Source organism: Alosa alosa, chromosome 13, assembly GCF_017589495.1.
Source record: "Alosa alosa isolate M-15738 ecotype Scorff River chromosome 13, AALO_Geno_1.1, whole genome shotgun sequence".
NCBI classification, from domain to species: domain Eukaryota; kingdom Metazoa; phylum Chordata; class Actinopteri; order Clupeiformes; family Clupeidae; genus Alosa; species Alosa alosa.
In genome coordinates, this window is record NC_063201.1 from 19874087 (window position 1) to 19891586 (window position 17500).

Below are 17500 nucleotides of genomic sequence, written 5' to 3' on the forward strand. Positions count from 1 at the left end.
CATGTCAATTAGGCAAAAAAATATGATTATCTAAACTGAGGTTTGTATCATATACTGTATTGAAATGAAAAAAGAATAGTCTACATTTCAGTCAAACATCGCAGCCAAATACAACATAAAAATACATTTTTATAGATTTTATAGAGTTATATCTGATTGTTTTCAAGGAGCTGTAGCCTATTGTTGAGGTAAGACAATACCGAAATAAAATAAAACAGTGCTTAAGACAATCTTGGCCTTTTCTCAGATAGCCTACAAGAACAAAATAGGCCTAGCCTACATATAAATGAACTGGGCCTATTTTGTTCCAAGTCTGAGTGAATATGAACAAAATAATAATAATTTGTGCATCGTTTTAGCAGCAAGGGCCAAATTATTCTTTAACATTAAGGAAATCCCTTCATCAAACGTAATGGCTACTCTACAGACTATCGTTGCCGTTTAGGAATGCTATAGTAAGTGTTTAATTTCGCGCTGGATTTTGAAAAAACAAAAGAGTAAAAACTGTCAAAGAAACGACCAAGCGCGAGTTGTCACGTGCTTAAGTAGATGTATGGGTAATGAAGTCCTTTGACAACTTTGGGGAATGAGTGTAGCCCAAAACGAACTTCATTACCCACAAATCCGTGCCACGTGTAGTTTCAAAACAGGAAGTGGGATGAACGCGCTGCTTGCAACGTATATGAGAGTCTGAGCGAGCAGAAAAGGTTGTGAACCGATTCGTAACAAGTAAATTGATATAACGACCGGTTCATTTCAGTTTTATTCCGATACGGGGCTTAACATATCGATGTAGCCGTATCTTACACGTTAAAAACGGATACCGATACGTATCGGTTAATCTTTACACCCCTACAAGGCAGCCAGACATAACAAGAGTTACCACAGAGGGTTACAACAAAAGAGTCTGTGTGTGTATGTGGTGGTCTTTGTGTGTGTACTACTAATGTATTTGTGTGCGTGCGTGCGTGTGTGTGTGTGTGTGTGCTTGCATGGGTTCTTTGTGTGCAGGGTTTATCTGCTCACTCTTGGAGAGTTTTTTTTGTCTTTCTCAGTTCCAATGAAAAACAAAAACAAACAAACAAAAAAAAAAACAATAGTGATGATTAATGGGAAGAAAGCCGACTGAAACAGGAGATGGATAAATGGGGTGTTTCTGTCTGGATTGGTTATATCAGCAAAGGTACTGTTCCATGTATAGCCCAGAATACTGCTGAGATGCAACGTGAGATTCCCTTCATAGCTCAGGATTAGCTGCAGTTTTGCCTCTGTTTCTCAAATCTGTGCCTTTGCTCGACTAAAAACAGAGCTCAAACCTGTTTTTTCGAAGAAAGGTAATGAATTGGTGTGGTCCACGCGACAGGTGACATTGCATGTGTATCGTGACAGAGAGCTTTACAAAGGATAGGTGACAGACCATTTGTATGAATTTGGCGTCTTTCATTTGCACAGCGTCGTGGAACTTCTACAGGAACTGAAATTGGACTGAGTTGCCACTGCAGCATGCATCACCATCATGTTCCATTACCCTTTTCCCTAGTTTGTTTGTGTTTGCTAGTTTGTGTGTGTGTGCATGTGCATGCGTGTGCATGTGTGTGTGTGTGTGTGTAGCAGTGAGCTGTTTTTTTCTAAAGATAGTACACTTGTCAGGCACTGATGCATTTGTTTGCATTCCTGACAAATGAGTTACAGTGGAGGAGTGGGAGTATTTGAAAGGGTGTGTGGAGAGGGCCACTCTCAAGACAATGCGAGAGAGAGAGTTCATGGACAGAGAGCATAGCTGAATAACCAATATATGTGTTCTTTTTTAAAAAAGGTTGAAAAAAGAAGTGCTCTTGTGTACTCTCTCTCTCTCTCTCTCTCTCTCTCTCTCTCTCTCTGTGTGTGTGTGTGTGTTGGTGTGCATGTGTGTGTGTGTGTGTGTGTGTAGCTCTGTGATTGTTGCGGGACATATCCTGCCCAGCAGTGCATTGGCTGTGATTGTGTGCACTGGTTCATTTTGGGCAGAATGTCCCAGAGTGCTTTGCTGGCCTGACATTCAGGCGTTAATCATGCAGACAGGGGAAATGCCCTTGTCCTGCTTATTTCCCCGGAGGCTAAGTGGCGACGGCAGGATCTGGTAAATGGCATGAATTACCTGCACTACTCATGGCCAACCTTCCCTTAGAAAGAAAGCCATTGGAGTAACAAAGAATTGGTTTGCACAGTACAAGAGCCGTGGTTGAACAGTGTATGGGGAGACTTTAAGTCATACCTTCAGATATTTCTTTTTTTTATTTTGTCGGTCTGGTTGGCCTCTATTTACCTCTTTCTTTCTTTCTTTCTTTCTTTCTTTCTTTCCTTCTCTCTGTTTTATTCATGTAGTCTGCTGTCTTTTATTAAGACCTGGCTTTTCAGCCTGTGAGAGGGCCAACTCTTCCTCCTTAAACAAGTTGATCCCTGCGTTGGTGGCGCGGTGGTGAGATTGCTGTGCGGTGCGCTTTCCATCGTACCCGCCTGAGCATAGCGGCCGTCTGAGCACTACATATGTAGATAGAGAGGATTAGCGGGGCTTGGCTAACAATGCAGCCAAAAGCCCCTTGGAGCTGGCCATGTACTCAATTAAACGGCAAGGCGGAGAGGACAACAAACACTGTAGCGGGCAGAAGAGGCTAGAGCAAAAAAAAACATCTCATTTGGGTGGCATTTGAATAATAACTCTCACAAGCTGGCCTTTTTTAAAGGAAGAAACCAGTGTTTTGTTTAAAGTAGGACACGTCTATGGATCCCCAGGCCAACTTGCGCTAACCTGGGGATGCTGTTAAACAAATTGCAGCCCCCCCGCCCCGCCCTCCTCCTCCCTGCTATTCTTTATCCCCATTGCTGTGGCTTTGCAGACAGAGACGATTCATCCTTTTGATCCTCTGACAATTTCCTATTTATTTCCACCTGCCTGTATCCATGGCCTTCTCAGTGCCTCAGAGGACCTGCAAATACAGCAGTATAGTACACACACTACCCCCTCTCTCATACTCTCTCTCTTTCTGTCTCTCTTTTTCTCACGCTCTCTTTTTCTCTCTCTCTCTCATTCTCACACTCTTTCTCTCTCTCTCTCATTCTCACACTCTTTCTGTTTCTCTCTCACTCTCTCTCTGTCTTCCCATCTCACCTCCATCTCTCTGTTCTCTCAGCATCCACTCCAGTGGCTTACCGCGCTGGCTTCAACCCAGATTTCACTTTCTGATTTACTGCCTGTCAGGGAGTTCAGTTTTTTTTTCCGACCTTCCTCCTTCTTCCTGCTTGCTTTTCTTCTTTTATCTGCTCGGCGTGCTTTTGTGTGTGTTTATTTGTTTACTGCTCTGTGGCGAGCAGATCTCCACTTCAGAGGGTTTCGGGAGCGGGTCTTCTCGACCTCAGAGTCTCCTGCTGAATGGCTGTGGCTCCTTCTGTGCCGTTGTAGGATGGGGTGGAAGGAGCTGAGGCCCCCTGGGTCAAGGAGGACTAAATTGTTAGTTAAGTCATCCAAGCTTTGACAATTGTAAGGAGGCCGTGCCGAGGATCTTTTAGTTCATGTGAAACATTTAAAAGTGACCAAGAAATAGCATCAGTATCATACAATCAATCAATTTACTATTTATGGTGCAGTATCACCATGCAATATGGTTTCAATCAACACACTTTACACAGTAAAAATAAAACTAAAATACATAATGTTACAGAATCTTACACATAGTCCCTGTGGGCTATTCTGTCTTGGGTAGTTTTAATGACAGGTGTGATTGAGTCTCATCAGTGTACAGTAGCAATGGAAGCTACTGTAATAGCATGCTTTCTTGTTAACAGCACCTGAGAGCAGGCAGCTGTGTAGGCCCAAAGGCCACACTGAGACTCCAGGGAGAGAGCATAAGCATGTGCTGAGGCTGGGAAAGGAGTCTGCTGGATAATCAGTGTGTCAGTATTCCTGAGTGTGCTGGAAATGGCACTGTCACACCTACTCTGTGTGTCTGTCACAGGCTCAGTCAGAGGTGCAATGGTGACTGGCAGGTTTGGCATCTTTTGAGAAGGAAATGTCTTTCCTGCTCCAAGATTATAATTGTTGTTTTAGGGGAGGTAGCATGTATTCATTGTCTGCTGTAAGGTAGGGTGCCTAGCCTACGGGTTCGTTTTTAAACATCCAGACGGCACATTTGCTTTTAAAATTCAGTTCCCTGCTTTTAACATGCTGTCATGAAATCATTTAATGCAGCATCTCATCACTAAAGCCAATCAATTCCAAAATATGACTCTAGCACTAGTTTTATGCAATTACCCAACAGCAGAGCAATATAAGCTCATGTGTTATAAACTGTTACACAGAGATGTGGAAGAGTAGTTTAGCTCAGAGCTCTCTCTCTCTCTTGCTCTCTCTCTCTCACTCTCTCTCTCTCCCTCCCTCTGTGACCCGTGTTGTGCTGTGGTTGAATGAGCTGCAGCGTGTTTACTGTGCCAGCTCTGCTGTTGGACGTGCGGCCCCTTCAGCGTCCCGAGTTGCTGCTCATCCATTCTCCTCCATTTTAAAATGGATGTTATTACACCCGCACCCTCAGCACACCACTTGTTTACATTAATGAACAAGGATGATGCGTGAACGCACACAACAAGCTGCCCCCTCTCCTCTCTCTCTCTCTCTCTCCTCCCTCTCTCCAGCCAGGGGGCTTTTAACCTTGGCACCGTCTCAAGCCTGGCGCTAGCTTATTTATTTATTAATTTATGCTCAGCGGCTTGCTGCGATTGTGCCAAATTATAATGTAATTACCAGCTGGAGAGACTCTGGGTGGCTCTGACATGGGGGCCGTGATTCGTCCAGGCAGGCGATGATCGGTACGCGCGCAGGCATCGTTGCTGCCCCCCCAAGCTCTGCCCAGGAACCAGCGTGAGAGGAGGAGAGGAGAAGGATGAAGGAGAGGGGAGGGGAGGGAGGAGAGGACTGGAGAAAGACTGGCTAAAGAAAAGGAGGGGTGTGGAGAGAGGAGAGTAGACAATATCAGAGTTTTAGGGAAAAGAGGGAGAAGGGAGTGGATATCACTTTCTGTGCTCTCTCCAAGGCTTGCTGCCCTCAAGTTTCTTTCTTTGTATATCTGTGTACAGCTCTGTTCCCAACTGCTTTTCTTTCCCTTTACAATTCTTTCTCTTTCCATCCACTATAACTCCCTCTCTCTCCCTCTCTCTTTCTCTTTCTTTGTCGCCTCTGTGTAGACTCCACAGGGAGGAGGCTCTTAGCTCTATCATCAGTCCTGAAGAAAGAGAAACAGAGCCAGGGGGCTTCTTTTTTGTCTGCTGCCATCTTACTCTTCCTTCCTTCCTTCCTCCACCCCCCCCTCTTTCGCTTCTCTATCCGTTAGACTGTATATCCCTACGCCACTCAATTACCCCCTCTAACCTATGGCAACTGAGATGCACAGCAATGGCTTTGCAACAGTCGCGAGTCAAGCATCGTGAGAGGAATGTAAGAGAGATGGTTTCTCTCTCAGTGCATGTAGATATCAGGGTATGCCATATCAGCTATTACTTCTGGAGGCTGGACTCTGCGTATGAGCTGCAGTGGGCTTGCGGGGATCAGTGTCTGTTTTGACTTCTTGTCTGATGATTTGTTGGTTTGTTTGTTTTTTTATTCTCGTATTGTCTCATTTGGAATAGGCAGCATTTGTGTGTACATCAAAGAGTCAGAGGAGCTTGAGAGAGAGAGAGAGAGAGAGAGAGAGAGAGAGATGAAGATTTAATCTTGAATGCATATGTATTTGCCATGCACTGTATTCCAAGCATTCTCCATGTAAAGTATGTTTAAATGTTCTGCTTCGGCAATACAAAAATATTTGTCGTGCTAATAAAGCTCACTTGAATTGAATTGAATTGAATTGAATAGAATTGAGAGAGAGAGAGGAGAAAATGAAGAAGAGATAGAGAAAGAGGGAGAATGGAAAAATGGAAAAGGGATATACAGTAGAGAGAGAGAGACAAAAACATATATGTAAGGGATAATGTATAGAACGCCGGTCATTACTGGGAAAATAGGTACCGACAGGGCGAACCCGGACCCGGCGCATGGAGGGGTCTTATTCCGCCCTGAAGGGACTTATTTTCACAGTAATGACCGGCGTTCTATACATTATCCCGCTTATTTATACGGCTACTTTCCAAAACGAAATAATAAACTCCCCACGATATGACTTTAGCCTACATAACCTAGCCTATTTGTTACCGTTCATCGTTGCTGGGAAACAAATAGTTCGCAACAACACACGCTGCTGAACTTGAATCAAACATTCTTTAGAACACAGCTGATCAACCGTCTGCTTTCACGTTTGAATGAAGATCCAGTTCTTGCGTAGTGATATGAAAGACGTATCAGAAGCACAAAACCCGTTGCCATTGACAGCGGTAATTATATGTTTGCAGCGGTAATTACGTAAGGGATAATGTATAGAACGCCGGTCATTGTCGGGAGATAGGTCCCGACAGGGCGAACCGGACCCCGACGCGCAATCCCATTCAAGTCAATGGAGCGTTCTACTAGCATTGTGAAGAGCCGTATTATATATATATATATATATATATATATATATATATATATATATATATATATATATATATATATATATATATATGTTTTTGTCTCTCTCTCTATACTGTATGTCCATTTTCCATTTTTCCATATACATATAAACATATATACATATAGAGAGGGAGATAGAGAGAGACAAATGAAATCTTTTCCTTGCATAACATTACATAACAGGAGAGAGAAAGAGAAAACAACAGAAATAGCAAGATAGTGAACAGCTCTACAGCTTCAGTGAGAGATAGACCCTTTCACTTTGGGTTGACTTCCCTTGCTGACGGCTTCCCAATTACCCCTGCCTCCTGTGACCCTCTGAGGCTGCGTGGCGCTCGGCTGACAGCGCACCCTGCCAGCCTGGCGGCTGCACCACCCGGCACACACCCACTCGCTGGACGAGCCCCTAATGACGCACTCATTCACAGGGGTCACCTTTGGTGGAGCGGGCATGGCTATGTGCCCCTTGGCTCAGCGCGCAGGCGGGCGGTTGGTGGGGGTTGGCTTGGCATGTGGCTAGCACAGGGAGGCCCCGGGGCCTCTTAATTGTCCCACCTGCGGGGCTGTGTGGCCCGGCGGCAGCAGCTGCAGCAGCAGCAGCGGGAAACGCGTTGGCACTGAGTGGGCACGGTGCCAGGCCCACGGGGCCACCCGAGCCCAGCTTATTAAACATGATTTGGGGGAATTAGCCCCTGGCTGGGGCAGGAGGGACTGAGCTGTGATGCAGCAGGATAATAAAGCCCGTCTCCTGGGGGTCTCACATACCTACTTTATTTGAGTCCCGCTGCGTTTGTACAATGAGCACTGTGACTGCCCCTTTGTCTCTCTCTCCCTCTCTCTATCTCTCTCACTCTATCTCTATTTCTTCCCCTGGGGATCAATAAAGTATCTATCTATCTATCTATCTATCTATCTATCTATCTATTTCTCTCTCTGTGAGCATGTGTGTGTGTGTGTCTGTGTGTGGTGATGTGATGTTTTATCTATGGCAAGTACAGTATGTATCCATTGTATGTGTGCATTAAAGAGTGCTTTGTTTGCACAGACGTTAAAGAAGGCCTGGGCTGTTTTGTATATTCAGAGTTTGTCTATTACGTGTGTGTGTGTATGTATTTGAATGATGTTTTGTGCAGCATGTGTCTGTATGTCTGTGTATGGAGTGTGTCTTATTATGTGGGAATAGTAAGACAGACGACATGTTGTTTGTCTGTTATTAATCACAGTAGAGGGAAGGCAGGCAGGCTGGGTATGTCGGGGGGAATGGATGTGTCCGGGTGTGTAGCCCGGTGGCGTTGGCTTCCTACTCCAGTAATGAGAGGGAGATCAGTTGGGGAGATTGGGCAGAAAAATAAGCCCCAAACCAGAGCCAAGGTTTTTTTGGGGAAAAAACAACCTTGGGGGGGTGCCCACCTGTTCCACCGGCTGCAGCCAGAGCCTCAACTGCTCAGGGTGCAAACATTGCCTTGTGTCTGGCGGTAAAAGACCCAGGAGTTTTCGTTTCATCGAAAAACGGAATAGTTGTTCAGTTCCACCTGATTGAACTATACAGTTTCCGCAGTAGGAGGAAGAAAACAAAAAGAACATATTAAACCCTCCCTGATTCACACGTGGGGTGCTCAAGCAAATTGGAAATACTTGATGGAGACTGCAAAAAAATGAAATGTTGATCTGTGAATGTAAATAAAATATCTCTCTCTCTCTCCCTCTCTCTCATCTCTCTCTCCATCAGCTGGGTGCACGTTTGATGAGGGCTCAGACCCCAGCCTGTGTGAGTACAGTCAGGGGGACGATGATGACTTTGACTGGCAGCTCTTCAGAAGCCAAGGCACCTCACATGCGTCCACGGACCTCATCCGAGGTGAGGCCCTATCTGCGCTGTGTGTGTGTGTGTGTGTGTGTGTGTGTGTGTGTGTGTGCGAGTCTGTGTGTGTGACACAAGGCACCTCTTTAGTCCCCACTCCTGCATTGGTTCCTTCAGCAGGTCCATGTGTGTGTGTGTGTGTGTGTGTGTGTGTGTGTGTGTGTGTGTGTGTGTGTGTGTGAGACTCAGTAGATCCATGCTTGGTGTTGAGACATTTTCCAGTGTAAATATTTTGATTATCTTTGCCTCTAGTCTGAGAATGTTGTCAGGGTAAAGTGTGTACTTGTTTACATATCGTCATTCCAGGCAAAACAAACACACACACACACACACACACACACACACACACACGCACACGGACACATGCACAGATGTTGCAACACAGTTTTAACAAAACATCATCTCTGTGAAAATTGATGGTGTTTTGCCAACACCAAGCTCATCAGGAGGACTGCGCTGCCTGCAAATCAACCTTGAGACGTCCGTAGTGCATAATTCATCGTTGGTAATCAGCTAGTCATCCCTGAGCCCCACAACCACAGCATCACACACTGAGAAAAAAGCGGAGACATCTGACAGTGGTGGGGAAACGGATAACTTCCTTGAGCTGCTGTTTATTGATGAGGCCAAGGCCCCAATACTGTACGGCTCAGTCTATAGGAGCACAGACAAAGCTCTTGTCTGCAGTATTCTTCTGAGGGAACAGTTACAAACAAGGCTCTTCAACGTGACGAGTAGGTCTGGAGAAAAAAATGCTTTTTTTGTGCCAGATGTTCCCAATTGCAGGGTGTAGGATGAAATGTTTGTCTCAGTAGTTTTCCAAAGTGCTGTGCATTTTTCATTCAAAGGAAAATGCAAGAACAATAAGACACAGGGATATTGTTTTAGTCTGCACAGCCTTTTAGGGATAGTATAGTAGTCTTTTAGGCATAGTATACTAGTCTTTTAGGTAAAGTATAGTAGTCTTTTAGGCATAGTATAGTAGTCTTTTAGGCATAGTATAGTAGTCTTTTAGGCATAGTATAGCATAGTATAGTAGTGTTTTAGACATAGTATAGTAGTCATTTAGGCATAGTATAGTAGTCATTTAGGCATAGTATATAGTAGTCTTTTAGGCATAGTATAGTAGTCTTTTAGGCATAGTATAGCATAGTATAGTAGTGTTTTAGGCATAGTATAGTAGTCTTTTAGGCATAGCATAGTAGCGTTATAGGCATAGCATAGTAGTGTTTTAGGCATAGTATAGTAGTGTTTTAGGCATAGTATAGTCAGCTTTTAGCTGATTTGGAGCAGTTCCCGCAGCTGTGTCAGTTCAGCCGGTGAAGAGCAGTGGATCAGCGGTGCCTGTCTGGGCAGCTTGACGGGCAGATCAATCAGCCTGGCATTGATGATGACAGACAGAAAGGACAGAGCGATCAGTGCCAACATCTAGTACTGTCCTGAAAGTACAACTCCTAATGGCACCAGGAGCCCCGCCATCCGTACTGTATCTGACAGGAGATGCGGATGCCCCAGCGTTTCAAACTTAAACTCAAGGAGACGGACGAGAGGCAGAGAACCAGTAATGGGATTACAGTGCAGACACTGATGAGAGGCTCAACGCGGTGGCGGCGAGATACGCGCGCAGATAGGGGGCTAATGGGACGATGAGGCAGATTAAGGGTAGGCGATAAGATGGGTGAGGTGAGTTCGACTTCCGGAGTGTCCCGCTGGGGATGAAGACAGAAACCCTCGAGGGAGTGGTGGTGGGGGACGGACGGAAAAACAGAGCCATTGCCTGTCGCCTTTCTCTCTCTCTCTCTCTCTCTCTCTCTCTCTCTCTCTCTCTCTCCCTATTTCTCTCTTTCTCCATATCTCTCCTTCTCTCTCTCTCTTTGTCTTTGTCTGTCTCCCTCTCTCTCTCTCCTGCGCTCTCTGTTTGCACCAAGGTCAGTTGCTGCCAGTGGCCAAAAGAAATGTCTGGAAGACAAATGGCCAGAGAGCAGACAGCATGGCAGGGGACAGACACGAGCACAAACACACACACACACACACACACACACACACACACACACACACATAGGCAAAAGCAGACACACACATACACATACCTGTACACGCACACAAACACAAACACATGGGCACACACACACACACACACACACAACCACACACACACACACACACACACACACACACACACACACACATACACATGCACATACACACACACAAGCATACACACACACACACACACACACACACACACACACACACACACACACACACACACATACACAATGACGAAGCACTCTTTTTTCGGACAGTGACTCACAATCTCTGCACAAACACACTTGTAGCTTGTGGACACTTGTGTCTTTGGATGTGTTTGGCATAATAGTTAGCTCCCTCCTCTGGTCTCCTGTCTGGTACATATCCCCAAACCTAGCCAGACCTTGGTGATAATCAAGAAGCGTCTCCCTTTGGGTCTCATTAAAACAAGCTGCCAATTTTACCAGCGTCTGTCCAAACCAGAGGCCCAACCGGTGGCCAGGTGGGGCGAGAGGCTCGAGGTTGGCCAGGCTGTGATGTGCTGAAGCTGGACAGGTAGGGGTGGGTGAAGGAGAGCAGGAAACCAGGAGCCTGCGGTCTCTGGACTGGACAGTTTTGATAACCCACACTGCGTGAGAGGATGTTGGCCGCAGCTGCCCATGCCTCTGCTGGCATGGGATGAGGAGGTGAAGTCATATCCTTGGAGTGTGTGTGTGTGTGTGTGTGTGTGTGTGTGTGTGTGTGTGTGTGTGTGTGTGTGTGTGTGTGAGAATGTTTGTGTTGAACCACAGCAGACACTGTCTATTCTTGTGCAGCGTTGCATTCTGGGAACTGTTCACTTCACTGAGTTTGTTTGCTATTGTACTGACACTTTTTTCCCCAAAGTTCTTGTTTACTATATGTCCCCCTTACTTGTTTTGTCTGACGAAGACTGACTAAGACTAAGACACACACGCTTCTGCTAAGGAGATAAAGCTCTATTTACAGTGGGTCAGATTTAACCCTGGAGAAAGAGACAGAGTTGTGAGAGCAAGTGAGACAGTGGAATAAATTGGGAGCATCGGACTCGTTCAGAAATGACACCAAGTTTGATTAGCCCATTGTCAAATTACGACGGTAGTGTCCCCAGAGTCAATGGGTCAGATCAGGTTACTGTAAAGCAGGCTGTGAATCCCCATTGCCCAGTCAGCACACACACGTCTGTGCTATGGGGAGTCTGGGATCACAGCGAGAGCAGAAGGTCACCTGCTTATGTGTGCAGGTTCTTCAAGTCAGTCCCAAGTCAAAGCAGATACGGCGCATGCTCTGTGTTCTCTTTGCCATTTGGTGTATCTGTGTCTGTGCATGTGTGTGTGTTTGTCTGTGTGTGTGTGTTTGTCTGTGTGTGTGTGTGTGTGTGTGTGTGTGTGTGTGTGTGTGTGTGAGTGTGTGTTTGTCTGTGTGTGGGTGTCTGTGTGTGCGTGTGCATGTGTCTGTGTGTGTGTGTATGTGTGTGTGTGTGCATGTGTATGTATGTGTGTGCGTGTGCGTGTGCGTGTGTGTGTGTGTGTGTGTGCGTGTGTGTGTGTGTGTGTGTGTGTGTCCGTCCGTGTGTGTGTGTGTGTGTGTGTGTGTGTGTGTGTGTGTGTGTGTGTGCGTCGTGTGTGTGTGTGTGTGTGTGTGTGTGTGTGTGTGTGTGTGCATGTGTGTGTGTATGTTAGCATGCAAAATCAGTCAGCTCATGACTAGCTGTCGCCTGCAGCCTCTTAGCTCAGGGGCCAGCTTTGACGCGTCTTCGCTACATGCGTCGCTGTCTTCCCTCTCAAATTCCTCTGTCTGGTGAGAGCGACTAGCGATCCTCTAGGGGTGAAGGATAGTGGCGAGGCACAGCTGGTGAATGGTCATTATCAGCCCTGGCCAGCCTCCCAGAGTGATCCCGTAAACCAGTGTACGCAGCTCTCCCCCATCTCTCTGTTTTGTGTGCAACTGAGCGCATTTCTTTCTCACAAGAAAAAGTACAAGTACAATTTCCTCCGTGCAGGTGAGCAGTCCTCTGCCCTCATGTTTTGAGATGGAATTATGCCCACGCGCAAGGCAATTTCCAAGGGAGGGAGAGGTCAGGAACCCTCCACTCCTCTGCACCTGTATATATCTGTGCCACAGTAAACCGAGTCTTCAGTGTTTCGTTTTTGACAAATAGAGGAGGCAGACAGAAGGAAGTGCTGAAGTACATGTGAATAACATTCTCTGTCAACAGCGAACAACCTCTGTCAAGTCAGTGAGCTTAGGGTGTCTTAGCCACTCTGAAGTTTTCATACTCGCTCAGATCTCACTGCTGTTTTCATGGTTCCCCTTTAGGCTATATAAAAAGCAAATAAGATTAAACAAGTCATTCTCAATGATAACATCTGAGAGAAACAGATGTAAGACACAGAAAGAAAAAAAGCTCTGTGCTGAAATGCTCCATGAAATACTTTATGCTTTGTGCTTTACACATTATGTGATTTGTGCTTTTTTGTTGCTCTGTAAGGTGGTGCTGCAGTGCACATAAATGCCTCTTTATCCAGGCATGGTGAGCCGACAAGGTCTTGAAAGTTGTGAATCTATGCCCGTGTACTCTCTCCCTACTGGGTCATTTGCAGATTATAGCCAACAAGAGTCTAATTGTTTGGGTACCGTATGGACTGCTGGGAGTAGATGAATGGCGATGGAAATCTGTCTTGGCTGCAGTTCACTCCAGAGGGAGACATAGAACATTAACTGACTTAATAAAGTTTGGGCCCTTTCGCTATTGCATAATTTAACAGTAATATTTTTTTTGGACAGAACAACCTTGCACTTTGATCCTCTGGGAAAGTTCACTTGATGACAGACTGGAAGAGTTATGCATTTCCTCAGAGAAGTTTTTCTCCACATGAGCAGTTAGGAAAAAAACAAAACAAAAAACACGAGACTAAATGGTTATTTTGTTGTTGGATTTAGATCTGTTTGTTTGTTGCTATTCTGTACTCACACTAATTTAAACACATTTAAGGGTGGTGTTGTTGTAAATTACATCAGCTCCACAGTGAACAAAGCTATTATTTGCAAGGTAAACACCGATGTCCATGCTGATATTAGAGTCTGTGGACATTTTTGCCCGTTTTGCCCGTATTTGTGAAGTCAGGCACTGATGATAGACAAAAAACTGGCTTACCACCCTAAAGTCTATCTAATGACACTTATTATATAGGTTTAGAACAGGATTGTCCGTCATTGAAGTTCCTGTGGATATAATGGCAGACGTCCCAATAATAATCCCAGTACCCTCATGAGTCTCTGATATGTACTCAGGTGAGGATAATCAATGCTCTCCTAGTTTGCTCTGGAGCCCCGTAGATGAGATGCATTTAGGACACATTTAAACATGGCCTTTTCTCCAAATTGGTACCCTTTTCTAACAGCTGACCAAGCCATGGCTTCTGGTACCACCAATCAGCAATCAGCAATCAGGAAGGTCAGTCCCTCTGTGACCTGTGCTCAATCTCTGACACTGGGCGAGAGGATCCAAAGGTCACAGAGTTTGTGATGGTGAAGCATGTTACGTTATCATTCTCATTCTCATTCTCAAGAGCGTCCACTGTCAATGTTGGATGTGATCAATGCACACAGACATGCATGGGAATGTCAACCCACAGCAAAGGGCAAGACATTGTGGACGAATACTACAAAGATTAATTGAAGTACTTCAAACCAATTCTAACCAAACAACCAAACCCTTTGGAGAAAGCCAGGACAACAAAGAAGGAGACCAAAGGAGAAGTTCACAGAAGCAAAAGAAGAAGAGAAACAGTACTACTAAAACGACGACAAAGAAGATGGTTTCTGCCGCCTTGTGTCTGTCATATGTCATGCTGACCTGCAGGATCCTGTCTCTGGCGTGCTCTTTAATTTGACACGAGTCGTCCCACGCCGCCAGAGAGGGCTCCCACTGAGGTCTGACATTAAGGCAAGCCGAGGGGAGGGGAGTCCCCCACTGCGCAGCATCGTTATGGTAATGTGGCCCCCTGTGGAGATGGCCTCATGGTAATTAATGACACTTAGCGGGGGGGCAGAGAGGATGTGGTGACGAGGGTGGTGGTGGTGGTGGTGGGGGGGGGGGGGTGTTGAGTTGAGTTGTTTAACAGGATAATTGAGATGGAACAGGGCGTCTGAAGCACAGCATGCCAGGTCACCTTGAACAGCGTGTGTCTCTGCAGCCACTCAGGGCCTGTCCACACGGAGACGCTTTTTAGGTTAAACGCAGAGGTTTTGCTTCATCTTGGCCGAGCGTCCAAACGAATTCTGTAAACGCACTGCCCGAAACCGCACTTTTCTAAAAACCTGGTCCCAAATGGAAAAATCTGAAACCGTCGCCCGTTTGAATTCGTTTAGACAGCGAAACCGCACATCCTGCTTGCGTATCGATGATGTCATCGCCACACCTCAGCTGCCCTGGACTTGCACTTATAGTATTGCCTAACAATACTAGTTTTCATACATGACATTACCTACGATTACACTCCATAAGATAAATATCACAACTGGTGCTGAGCAGCCGAGGCTTATGACTTGGTGGACTGAACACTGTTTTTCCGGTGTTTTTTATGCATTCTAGCTACTGTCAGTGACGCTTGAGAGAACTTAAGTTATTAGGAAAATGCGGTGTAAGTTTAGGCTACATTAATTTGTGCGTAGTGCCAGTGTCATTCATTTATTTCACATGTCTTACAACATAAATAGGCCTACATGCATTCACAGTCGAGTGAAATCAGATATACAATGTAAGCATACAAAGACACTTAGAACTCACATTAAGCCGATGGTAGCACACTGAATGCAAATACACAATTTGATGCAGGCAAACGTATTGACTGTTACTAACGAAGGTTTTATAGCAATATTATAAATGTGGCGACAGAATAGCCTAGAACTTGGGTAAGCCTTGCGTTTAGTAGCCTAATTGCGGTGATAGCCAAAACTAATGTGAATCACGGACTATCCTACAACCAAAGAAAGTAAAGGTGATTAGTAGGCCTACCTGCGTTAGCCAAATAAAGGATGGGACTGCACCCTTTACAAACCGTAAAATAAAGTTTATTAGTTTTACAGTTGACTACAGTTGACAGTTCACCATCAGTCCACACAAACAATTCTGGTTTCCTTGCACTAGCCATTTCGTCGTAGCCTATTCTGTCTGTTTGTAAAGCGCAGGTTTTGGTCAATTTCTGTAAAGAAACAGTGCCACCTATAGGCCTGGGGTATGAAGTAACGTGTTGAGTTGTGTTGAGATGGATCCATTTGGACGCAAATATTCTTGATACGGTTCCAGGGAAGACGGAGGAAAAAAAGATCGGTTTGGTACGTGTGGACTAGGCCTCAGTTTGCCTTGGCGTGCTCTTTGATGAAGAGGAGGACGAGGCGGAGGAGGAGGAGGAAGAGGAGGAGGAGGAGGAAGAAGCAGAGACTTGGAATAATGATGCTAGTGTTTGATATCAGAGTGAGGAGTGAAATAGTCTCACTTTATGTATCAATGTGTGTGTGTGTGTGTGTGTGTGTGTGTGTGTGTGTTTGTCTGTGTGTTGCTGCATGTTTTAAACCTCAAAGTATAGAGCCTCTCTTTTTTTTCTCTCTCTCTCCTCTCCATAAAAGACTTGAGAGTTAGTGGCTGTGGGCTGGCTGTGATAGCAGTCAGCCAAGAATACAGCAGAAAACAACAACTCGCTCTTGTTAAAGGGACACTTCACCGATTAGCATTAAGTGTTGTATCAGTAAAAAACCCAGTAGTATTTTCGTATTTTTCGTAAATCGTCATTTTGCGTCATCAGAGGAATTTTTGGCCAGAGGCTGGAGACAACATCACTAGTTCTGCATGTTTTCAACTCACCCATAAGGGGGGGGCTTTTTTTTTTTTTTAAAGTATATATTTTGGGGCTTTTTATGCCTTTAATGTGACAGGACAGTTGAGAATGACAGGAATCGAGTGGGAGAGAGAGTCGGGGTAAGAGAGATAGGACCACGGAGCGGGAATCGAACTCGGGTCGCCGGCGTACAATGCAGGTTCCCCAGCCAGTTGCGCCATGGTGGGCTTTCTTTTACTGTCTATGGGGGTGTGACCTCACTCCCAGAATTTAGAAATAGTGCCATCTTTCTTTTAAGCTAAGCTAACAGGCTAGGATCTTGTTTTGCAGAGAAAGCTGATAAGTAACGACAATGGCGGATTCTGACATGGCAAATGGGGAATCTGATGATCTGGTGTGCGAATCCGATGCTCATGACTACCTGTACGAGGCACAATATGATTAACATTTGAGGATGGTTGAGGAACAGGAGGCTCCAGAAAGCAAGAGAGACTGGGGAAAGGCAATCGTCTTGTTTTGTGTGCCTGTGTCTGGAATATCAGGCAATTCATGGTTCCTGATGGTCAGTATAGCCTAACGCTACTGAGTCTATCTCTTAAGTCAACGTTACTATTGATGCTCAGGATGAGCTATAGACTAGGCCTAATAAGTTAGACATTGTTCATATAATTCTTTTTAATTAAAAGTTAAAGTTAATGTTGGATGCGGTTTATTTTCTTATCCTTAGTGTTGCTCCATTAGAGTAGGCTACTAGAAAAATAGTGATTCCAATTGGGGAAAAAAGGTTGACAACATAATGTTTAATTCCTCCCTCATGGTCCGGATGAATGAAACAGGCATAGGGGACAGAATAAACATAGGATACAGTTTAAGCTAAACAAACGTACTGTAGTTTAACCTATGTAAACGTCCAACAACTTTGTTATTTTACAACATCCTAAATCAGGCACGTTTTTTCTTACGGGCAGAAGGCTAGCCTAGGCTTTGGGGAGCTAAGGGGGTGAACTGCCGAGCTTAATGGAGCATTTCACAGCTTGGAAGATGAATGTGTATTTAAATTGGGTCATTTATGTAGTAGAAATATGGAGGCATCGTTGAAGTCAGTGCCTTCTTGACAGAGAAAAAGTCAACAACTCCCAGAATTCCCTGCCTTTCAGTGCTCTTTCCACATGCCCAACC

At 45.2% G+C, this 17500-nt stretch overlaps 1 protein-coding gene across 1 annotated transcript in view; it reads left to right on the forward strand.

Annotated features, from left to right (window-relative positions):
* ptprub (protein tyrosine phosphatase receptor type Ub) overlaps nucleotides 1-17500 on the forward strand; it is a gene marked incomplete in the record, with an annotated part of 161340 nt that overhangs the window by 54237 nt on the left and 89603 nt on the right. The window contains 1 exon segment of the mRNA XM_048260931.1: nucleotides 8301-8429. Within this exon segment, the coding sequence (XP_048116888.1) occupies nucleotides 8301-8429 (129 nt within the window).